This window comes from Schistocerca cancellata, chromosome 6 (genome assembly GCF_023864275.1).
Source record: "Schistocerca cancellata isolate TAMUIC-IGC-003103 chromosome 6, iqSchCanc2.1, whole genome shotgun sequence".
Taxonomy (NCBI): Eukaryota; Metazoa; Arthropoda; class Insecta; order Orthoptera; family Acrididae; genus Schistocerca; species Schistocerca cancellata.
In genome coordinates, this window is record NC_064631.1 from 458,377,912 (window position 1) to 458,388,566 (window position 10,655).

At 44.1% G+C, this 10,655-nt stretch overlaps 1 protein-coding gene across 1 annotated transcript in view; it reads left to right on the top strand.

The window, feature by feature from the left end:
- Nucleotides 1–10,436, top strand: part of LOC126190756 (transcription factor SOX-12-like) — a 75,324-nt gene extending 64,888 nt beyond the window's left edge. Inside the window, exon 2 of the mRNA XM_049931271.1 lies at nt 6,333–10,436. Within this exon, the coding sequence (XP_049787228.1) occupies nt 6,333–7,574 (1,242 nt within the window). The 3' untranslated portion in view covers nt 7,575–10,436. The remainder of the gene's footprint in view (nt 1–6,332) is intronic.
- Nucleotides 10,437–10,655: the final 219 nt, after the last annotated feature.

The following is a 10,655-nucleotide window of genomic DNA, read 5'->3' on the forward strand; positions in this document are numbered from 1 at the left end:
TGGAGACATTTCTATACGTCCTTGCATTCACAGCGGCAGATTTGCACATGGTGGCCACAATTGGAACTAACTTTTTTTCCAGTGTAAATCGGTTGCGCATTATCACATTAGAATATCTACAGATTTTCCCAACTGAATAGCCATAAGGCATTTTATATGTGGCCTTGATCCACAGGTTTTTTTCTGTTTAGGTGGTCTGCAATGGCCACTCACTGGATGTAATCCAGTGCGCTCGATTTTTTACCGTTCTTTTCCAGATGTAACATATTTCGTTGTATGTTTGGTAAGAGAGCAGAACATGCCCCGACGACGTCAGCTTACACACTCGGATTAAAATTGCTTTCTGATTGATAGATCGCAGTACCGGGGCATTGTTGCCAGCGTGTAGCCAGCCACACCTCACAAGGCGCTGCGCGTACCTTCAAAATAGGCAACACAGCCAGCCACGGCGCTCGAGAGAGAACTGGGATTGGCTAGCGGCCGGCCACTTACTATTCGACTCGGTGAAAAGTAAATCACAGAGCTATTTTAATAGGAGTACGGTCTGGACTACCGGGCGTTCGACAGTTCGTTAACTCTGGTGACCTGCTGGTGTATTAGGGTTAACTACGACGCTAGTGAGATAAACGACTGCGACCTAACCGACTTGTGAGAGAATACTAGAACAGAATGATCTCACGCCCGGAGTAGTGTTTCTGTTTTTCTCGAGGGCCTAACCACTCCGCAGATTTATGAAAGCAGCGTCACGCCAGCTGTTAACGCTATCGCGTTAATTTAAAATACGCCGAAAATAAAGCGTCCCACCATTTTGGGGCTGGGTCTCTGGAGAGGAGTTTATCCCGAGGCGCCACTGCCGGCTGTCAGGCAGAATGTGCCTGGCCTTGTGAGCTGACACCACATCGCAGTTTAGATGGAGCTCGGCCGGCGGACTGAGGGTAAATTAGAAAATGCTGGCGCGCGGGAGGTTTTTTCGGCGAACCCACTGGCAGCTTGCCGCCTCGGCAAGGCCGAAGGCAGAGGCGTCGGGTACCCTTCAGCGTCACGTTGCAGCACAGCAGATGCAGGACAAAATAGTGGCAACATGGTTCTGCTCGATCAATTCTGGGGGTGGTGTCCTCTTATCGACCTGGACTTTGCACTTCAGCGAGAAGCATCGGTTATGTCGTGTTCGACACAGACGAGCGATGTTCTTGACGCTTCTCGAGCTCAAATTATTACAAGAGACCCGTTGTTTTCCCAGGCTAGCACAGTAAGACTAGTACTCAGTCAGTAACGAGTGCCTTCTCTACGATGCAAAATTACTGTGTGCCCTTAAATAGGATAGCGGTTCAAAGCCGCCGTCAAGCCATCCAAATGTAGGTTTTTCCATGATTTCGCAGGAGAACGCCTGGATGTTACCAAATCAGAGCCTGCGCCACGTCACCAGTGGCCACCTTGTCGACGGAATTAAAACCCTTACCTTCATTCCTTCTTAGAATAGAGCATTGGAGTGAAGATTATATTCTGTTGGCCTCCATACTGTCAGGCCTGTAAAAAAGCGATGTAATTTTAGAAATGCGCAAAAGAGTAAGACAGTCGTGCTTGACCAGGACTCAAACCTCAAACCTTGAACCGGGCCTTTCCCAAGCAGTGCCATTACCGACTGACTTTTTCAGTCTCGACTCGCCATCGCAGCTCTGCCAGTTCCTCTTATCCACTTTCGAAACTATGCTCCCTGCGTATTTCTTGGACTACCATACAGAAACATGTAAACGAAGGCGTCTGTAAAGTTGGCAAAATACGATCGTACTTGAATAGCTGAGTTATTACGAGCAGTGCGTATGTAATGTAAGGGTCTGAATTCCACTCCCGACCGATAGGTACTTTTAAACTTACGGATAGTTTGAACATAGCACACGCTCCTATCTAGAGTGCAAAGATCAATCTGGAAGGTAGTTGCATTAGTGACGAGAAATAATTATCGAAAATGATACCTCAACGGGAGTCTTGCAGGGTAAACCTTTCCCTTCCACTGCATTTCCTGTACGGCAGCTGTTTTGTGGTGGTGTTGTGGTCTTCATTCCGGAGACTGATTTAATACAGCTCCCCACGCTGGTCTACCCTGTCCAGGGCTCTTCTTATCTTATTACCCCCCCGCCGCCCACACACTCACGCTCACACTTCCCTCCATTGCCAAACTGATAATTACTTGATACCTCAGGATGAGCCCTATTAACCGATCACTTCTTTTGGTCAAGTTGTGCCATTAATTCCTTTGGCGGTTCACGAGCAAGAATCATGATTTTGTATCACCCTTAGCTGTGTGTCAATTTCCGTCATCACATGCTGCAGAGTTGGGCAGTACTGCTTTTATTCTCCTACGAAGAGACAGTATTAAAAGATGCAGCACATTAGTATACATAATCAAGGCTTTTCGTAGATGGTTAGTGACTATGAACTTGCGTCTTCTCTTGACTGTTACGAGCAGTGTTTAGTCACTGTGTCGTTCAAGAATCCGTTGTGTGTGTGTGTGTGTGTGTGTGTGTGTGTGTGTGTGTGTGTGTATTGAAACTAGGTTAGAAACAGGGGTATCGCCCATACGAGGAGAAAACATTTATAGCGTGACGTTTGACGTGAGCGTCAGCCGACGTGACGTGCTGCAATCAGTTTACACACAAATCTGCTGCGAGAGCTGAAATTGCGTGATCACGCGGGCAGCGAGTCATTGGTGCGTTTATTTTCCGTGGGGAAAAACTGTCTGAAATTGACATTTTGGTCTGCGTGTCTGTATCTCGCATTATCTCCCCGCCTGGGCCTTTCGAAATTTCGATAGCTATCCGGCGATCGGCGCTCGCTTGGTGAGCGACCTTCGCCTGCGCTTGACTAAGCGCTGCGGCGAGGTTTCAGCGACTGACACACGCCTCGCAATAAATCTGGGAGAGCAAAACAAGTTCGCGGTCAGCGAAATGCGCTATGAGCGCTGTCGAAACGTGCACCGCCACTTGCTATTAACGGCCCAGAAATCGACCACAGGCTGCTTGTTCAATTGTAGTAAATAAGCTGAAACATTGAACAACAGAAGGAAAACACGTTGCCGGTCATTTTACAAGGTCACAGAAGTAATTTCTGATTTGTCATCCTCAGGCTGGCAGTGAATTGCATAAGGTGGACATCATGAGTAGGTGGTCTCAAACCACAGGGAGACGTTTGGGTATCACAATAGTTGAGAACGTGTTACTAGGATTCTAGAGAAGAGTTTCCTTGTGAAGTTCTCCAGTATTAACCCCAAGACAGGTGACATTTAGGAAGAATATATATGTGAAGTTCTCCAGTATTAACCCCAAAACAGGTGACATTTAGGAAGAAATTATATATATATATATATATATATTGTTCTAAAAATAGTGTGTGGAACATTGTCAGGAATGCAGTAGGAAGCAAAAAATCTGAGCACTGAAGATGGTTTGAAATAAAGCGAAACACGCATAACCGTAAATAACACTTTTATAGTCGCAAAAGCGGAATATTACATATATTACGGGGCTATTGTTACTATACTGTGTGGATGCTTTGATTGTTGTTGACATACGATCTGTTGATCGTATTTAACCTCCGTTATATTAAGACACTACAGTACGTGTTGATCGCAGGTAGCAAAATTTCGCGTTTCCGCCTGGAGCAGTTGTTCCTGCCAGTACACGCATGTGTTGCGAGCGTGGTTGCGTTCTACGATCCTCAGGAATAGATCAGGAAATGGAACACCAGTTGATAGCGTATCGAAGATATCAAGGAAAGGCAACATCTTTCCTACGGCATGCCTCACACTTGTCAGCTAGATGGAAATGTTATGATTTTCGCCTGGCAATTTTTTTTTTTTTTTTTTTTTTTACTGCCAATCCCGCGAAGCCACATCGGCTGCTCAAGTGTGACAAGCTGCTACTACGCCTGTCCTGGCTGCTACTACGCCTGTCCTGTACTCTGCCATACCTCGTTTCGTAAGTCGTATCGCGATCGGTGGGGGGGGGATCGGCACGTCTGGTACGCGAGACGCATTACTGGCTGGGATGGGATAGGACGTGCATACACTACTCATTACATTTTCATAAGCCTGTGAATAATTGGGTCATGGAATTAGGTCATGTTTTGTCTTACGCAATGGGATGCTAATGAAGCAAGAGCACAGGTCGCGGTACGCACATTTGAATACTCAGGCGGCGAGGGAGTCGCTCTGGAACTTCTGAAGGCCGCACCGTTTCGCCACCGCATGCATATTGAGCGTGTGCTCCATTTGCACTGGTGTAGCCGCAGCTCTTAAGCGGATGTCTGTAATGAATAAGGAAGTGAACTGGGTGTTGCGCAGTCCCACTGGTAATACGAGAATTTTTCCTCAAATTGCTTGTCCGGCAAAGATTAGTGTTTTTCTGCACTAGTGTTCCCTGGTGATTGTCGTTCATGCATTTTTTTTCCTAAGACAATACAGGGAAAGTAACGGGAGTGCATGTTTTTTAATCTTTGCCTCGTTTAACATTTACCACATTTTCTTTAACTGAAAACTTCGTAATAATCCCGCAAGACGTGCACAGACATTTATTGCGCTTAAGGTGGAGCAACTAATTAAATTTAACTCTACTAAATATAACAATTTTTCATTCGATGATCGTTTAGTAACAAACGGTGCTCTGTAGCAGTTCTAAATATTTTTGACAGCTGTTAAGCGAATCACTTCCCTCATAGATAACAATGATACCATTCTGTTTCGAATTATTTGCTAAAGCAACAAAAGTTAAATGAATGTCCTTCAATTGGATCCAAAGCATAATTTACATTGGTTTCATAACAAATGTTAATACCGAGAACTAAGTTTCTTTGAAGCATATTATTGACTTCATAGGTAACTAGTTTAAAACAGATTGTCCAGTACCGACGATTCTCTCACACGGGTATAAGGAGATCGTTCACGTGCCCCAGGATGTTCGTTTAGAATCGAAATTGGTAGCAGATCAGGACACACACACACACACACACACACACACACACACATTCAAAACATTTGCGCGCTAGAACTGCCGTAAGTGGTAGTACCGTTCGACACAGTGCTCATTTGTAACTTAATTTTTATTACGACGGTTTTCAGTCGCCGACAATTCGTTTGGAACTATACCAACGTGAAACGAAGAAAACAAAATGTAAACAACGTACGAATTCAAAAGCACATGCAATAAAGTAGACGTAATTTCGTACTTACGAAAGATACAAACAGTGAAACTTTTCTTTCGCTATGACCAATTAAAGAGTGGTTTAGTGACTTAGTACGTTTTTACATTTGTTTTCTTCATACCGCGTTCATATAGCTTATGGATGATGGTCAAGACCGAAAACGGTCGGAATAATTACGAATTTATAATATGTAAGTACGAATTTACAATATAGCACTGTGTAATACATTTTCTATGATACATTTCTGGTGTTGACTGTCGCTTAAAAAAATTATCCTTGGAACCATTGTCACGTTGGATCGTAGAACATTTAAAGTACTTCAAAGTTCTGCCACACAGCACACATTTCACGAATGATTTTTACATATATATACCGGATGATGAAAAAGTCAGTATAAATTTGAAAACTTAATAAACCATGGAATAATGTAGATAGAGAGGTAAAAATTGACACACATGCTTGGAATGACATGGGGTTTTATTAGAACCAAAATGCAGGCTGGCGCTCCACCCCATATTGCTAGACGCGTGAAAGATCTCTTGCGCGCGTCGTTTAGTGATGATCGTGTGCTCAGCGGCCACTTTCGTCATGCTTAGCCTCCCAGGTCCCCAGACCTCAGTCCGTGAGATTTGGGGTTACCTGAAGTCGCAAGTGCATCGTGATCGACCGACATATCTAGGGATGCTGAAAGACAACATCCGGCGCCAATGTCTCACCATAACTCCGGACATGCTTTACAGTGCTGTTCACAACATTATTCCTCGACTACAGCTATTGTTGAGGAATGATGGTGGACATATTGAGCATTTCCTGTAAAGAACGTCATCTTTGCTTTGTCTTACTTTGTTATGCTAATTATTGCTATTCTGAGCAGATGAAGCGCCATCTGTCGGACATTTTTTGAACTTCTGTAATCTTTTGGTGTGTGTCAATTTGTACCTCTCTATCTACATTATTCCGTGGTTTATTCAGATTTCAAATTTATACCGACTTTCTGATCACCCGGTGTGTGTATATATATATATTTAAATATATATATAGTCATGGTGTTAATAACAGAAATGTATTTAAATAATAAAACAAGCCCCTCTTGTTGGGAGCATTCATTTATGTGTTCCTTATTTTTATTGTTGCAGACCAAAAAGAACAACCCGAACCACATCAAGCGACCCATGAATGCCTTCATGGTGTGGTCACAGATCGAGCGGCGCAAGATCTGCGAGCAGCAGCCAGACATGCACAATGCGGAGATTTCGAAGCGGCTGGGCCGCCGCTGGAAGATGCTCTCAGAGGAGGAGCGGCAGCCCTTCATCGACGAGGCAGAACGGCTGCGCCAGCTGCACATGAAGGAATACCCGGACTACAAGTACCGGCCGCGCAAGAAGGCCGTGAAGCCGCCTCCCAAGAGCGCGTCGCCCTCCAAGAAAAGCAAGAAGAGCGCTGCCGCAGTGTGCGCCGCGACGTCTGTGGCGGTGACGGGAGCAGCCGCGGCTGCCGCGGGGGTGACGTCGACTGCGACATCGGTGCCCACCCAGAGGAACGATTCCAACAACAACGGTCTGGAGGGCCTGTCGGGAGCGGCATCCAGGGGCGGAGTGAGGATCCTGCCGCCTCTGAGTCGCAGCAGCGGCAGTAGCGCACTCAAGGTGAAGCTGGCCATCGACCGCAAGGCCAAAGAGGTGCGCGCCGCCCGGCAACAGCAGCAGCAGCAGCAGCAGCCGCCGTCACCACCACTGCTGCAGTACGCCCCGCAGCCGCCCAACGCTGCCGCCAAAGTGCCGTCCAGTCCCTCCTGCGACACCCCCGACTCGCCAGAGAGCGCGTCGCTGTACGACGAGGCGTCGTCGACGACATCCGTCGCCGTCCTGGACACGAAGTTTGTGACGCCCGTGGCGGTGGCACGCCTGCCCTCGCTGGTTCTAGCGGCGCCGTCCCCGTCCGTCGTGCCAGACATAAAGACCCTGCTGGCTCCCGTCAAAATGGAGCCCATGGAGTACGAGGAGATAACCATCAAGGAGGAGCCCATTGACGTGTCCTGTGACCCGGCCGTGCCCGACGTGGCCGACGTCGCGCCCTCGTCTCACAATCACCACCACTACCACCAGCAGCAACAGCAGCAGCAACAACTGCAGCAGCACGGCGCCGTCGAGAACCCGAGCCTCGCCGATCTGGACTCGCTCACGGACCTCTTACAGATCTCGCCCGACTTCAGGGTCGACCTGGACACTTTTAGTAACGTTTTCACCAACGACCTGGATTCCTTCGACACGACCAGCTCCAGCTCGGGCTCGCACCTCGAGTTCTCGTGCACGCCCGACATGACGGACATGCTGTCCGACTTCGGCGTCACCGAGTGGGTCGACAACAGCTACTGCTGAGCTGTCGGCCTTCGCTGCCGCCGTCGTCGCCACTGCCCTCCCGGAGTGTGGGCCACTACTTAGACGATGCAGAGGCACGCCACCGACGCTCGTCCTCACTTTCACTCGACCTTTCTGTAATGCGTAAAATGTAGGCGCGACCGACCCTCCCTGTTGCGCGGGCGCGGGACGTCCTTTTGCCGGCCCGCATTTGTCGTTTCTATTTCGTTCTCCGGTCGAGGTCGAGCCTACATTTTGTGCGCCAGTTTATTACGTACCGTACGTGTACGGTATTCGTGTAACGCGAAGCTCTGCACGTACGTCAGGTTTTAAGCTTTTTTACCGATATTATTTTCTCTTAGTAGACTGCTTTGTGCATATGTTACGGCACATCTCTAATTTTTTAGTTTAGGAACATTACTTTTATATACGAATTCTAATATTGGACGACAGAGTGTATTCATTCTTAATGTACAAAGTGTAATCTAATAGATCAGTTTTTTCTGTTTACGACATTTGTGCTTGAGCTTACAGTACGCTGAACTCCGTGAGCTTGCTGCGCGAACTCCGTACGTATGGATACCCTGGATGGTGGGATTTGTTTGTTATTTCCACTGTTTTAATGGAAGAACTAAACTAGCCCATTTGTTGTAAATTTAATGTCTTTATGCACTATGACTGTAAACGGTAACACATTGCTCAAGGGTAAAGCTTCGTATGTCGCATTCGAGTGTCGAGAGTTCCTCGTAGCTGCCGTGTCGGCATCTGTCTGTAATGTACGTACGTCTACAAAAGCTTAAACCTTGATGTATGTGTTCGGCTGCACCCTTCGGTGTACGTTTCACTTAGTCCACATTGATCTCTATGAAAGCGTGTATCATGTCGATCGAGTCTAGTTCCGGTACTGGCTGCTGTCTTTACTCCTTGTTAGTGCCTGCAGACCTGCTCCACAGGCAGTATTAAGGCCAAACTCAAATACACGTGCTCTGAGGAAAACTACTATCTGGCTGTGATAACCTGTCTCGGGTGACCAATCTGTTTTCTTCTTGTTGTTCAGACTGGTGAAAAATTGAAAGAGGTTAAGCAGATGCTAGAAAGAAAAGGTGATTTGTGGAAATTTGTCCTCATGTATGATAAGAATAAGGCCTAACTGGAAGTGCACCGTACGGATGAACACCTTCAGTGTTCACAGGAACTATACTCACATATCATGATACGTCATTATAAGTCATTATCGTTAATAAGTTCATCAGTCTAGCATCGTTATCATACATGGACTGTTTGTGTTCATGTTGCATTTGAAATTGGCAGAACAGTAAATGAAAATATTGGTACTTAACTAGGTAAAAAGAGGGTGTACAAAATTGAGAAAGCACAGTCAGGAGTTTTTCTTGTATGAATGTGTGTATTCAATATTGGAAGATTGCATAGTATATAAGAGCTTTGTGGTGGATAGTTCCTGATACACTAGCCACCTTGACTCTATATATATATATATTTGATTTACTGTTTAAGTTAACATGGTTTTGATATTTTCTTCTTTCAAATAACAACCTATAATTAGAGAAGAATGTATGTAGTACGGTTATGTATCTGAATAATAAATAGGTGGGACTTTCGGTTATCTGTGTACTTGATTTTTTTGAAGTTGTAAAAATGTTCCTGTGTTTTCAAATATGATTTTTGTAACTCCCCATCATAGGTATACATATGTGGGAAATCTCTTATATGCTTATGTATCATGTTTTTAACATATAACTATAGTCACTTGTATGATAGACAGCTAGGCAGATATAAAAGCACAAAGTTTAATTGATGGAACTTTCTCATCTTTGTGTGGAACAAGTATTTTAATAATGATGACACACGATATGTGGTGTATATACCTGTTGACCTGTTATCTTAATATGTGTGCTATTTCTTTTTAAATGGAACATCTTTCCAATTCTCTAGTTGTATATGAAAAAAATTCTTGATGGAGTATATAGCCTGCATATTACCGCGTGTTCCTCTCAACACATTTTTAAATGTGTGCATATAGAAAACAAGTCCAGTGAACTGGCTTGTCAGTAGAAAAGTGAAAGCTTCATTGTCATGTTGAGTTTGCCAAAAGAAGAGAGGAGAAAATTGTTTCTTAACATGAGCTGAGTTACTTGTGATAGCAGAGCGATTAGGCATTGACCTGCAAATGTTGTCACAATTGTTTAAGGGAAAGAGAAGAAAATACGTTATTAGTAATATGAGATGACGTTTCTGTGTTTGAGTTCGCAGCCTTTGTAAAGTGGGTCATACCCAGTATTTTGCTCACCTTTTGTACATTATAATCCTATGTTTTTATATTATTGTTATGTGATTTATAAATATATATATATATATAAACCATTTATGTTTTTGGTGAGGTCATCTACTAAAGGCAGAAGTTGCGGATATGCACAAAAGTACCGTTAAGTTATTTTACTGCTGACCTGATGTATGCCAGTCTTGCACTGTTGCTTTTCCATTGACTTTTTCTGTTAAGGCTTTCGAGCTGTAAAACTTAGGTTCTCGAACCTCAATTCGTAATTCTAAGTCAGTTATATATGTTCTGTATACAATTTAAGACAGCTTTTGTCATTTTTTGTACAATTAAAATATTTATTAAAAGTTTGTTTGTTTATTTTGATTTATATGATTTGAGTGCTTTGTTAAATGATCCTTCTGTGCTTTTTGTTATGTGAATATTTTGTACAACCTCACTGAAATATATTATGCATAGAAAGATAATTTATGAAAAGAAAATTAGCAATATTTTTGCATATATATAATAAAATAGTGTAAAAAGTTTACCTTACAGCATTTTTGTAAAACAGCCCATGTATCATACTTCATATATACATATTAGTTGAAATAACATGTACATTTTGTATGGTAGATTGTTTATAAAAATATATGGTACACACACCATCCCATTTATAAAATCTTCTTTTTATTAAAACCAAAACCTCAAGTAGCGTATATTACTTGAAATAGTTGTTGTTCTGCACAGACCACATTCTGGGGTCAATGAAGGTAGCACCAGATGTCAAGAGAGAGAAATTAAAGTAACTGTAACTGTGTAGGTAC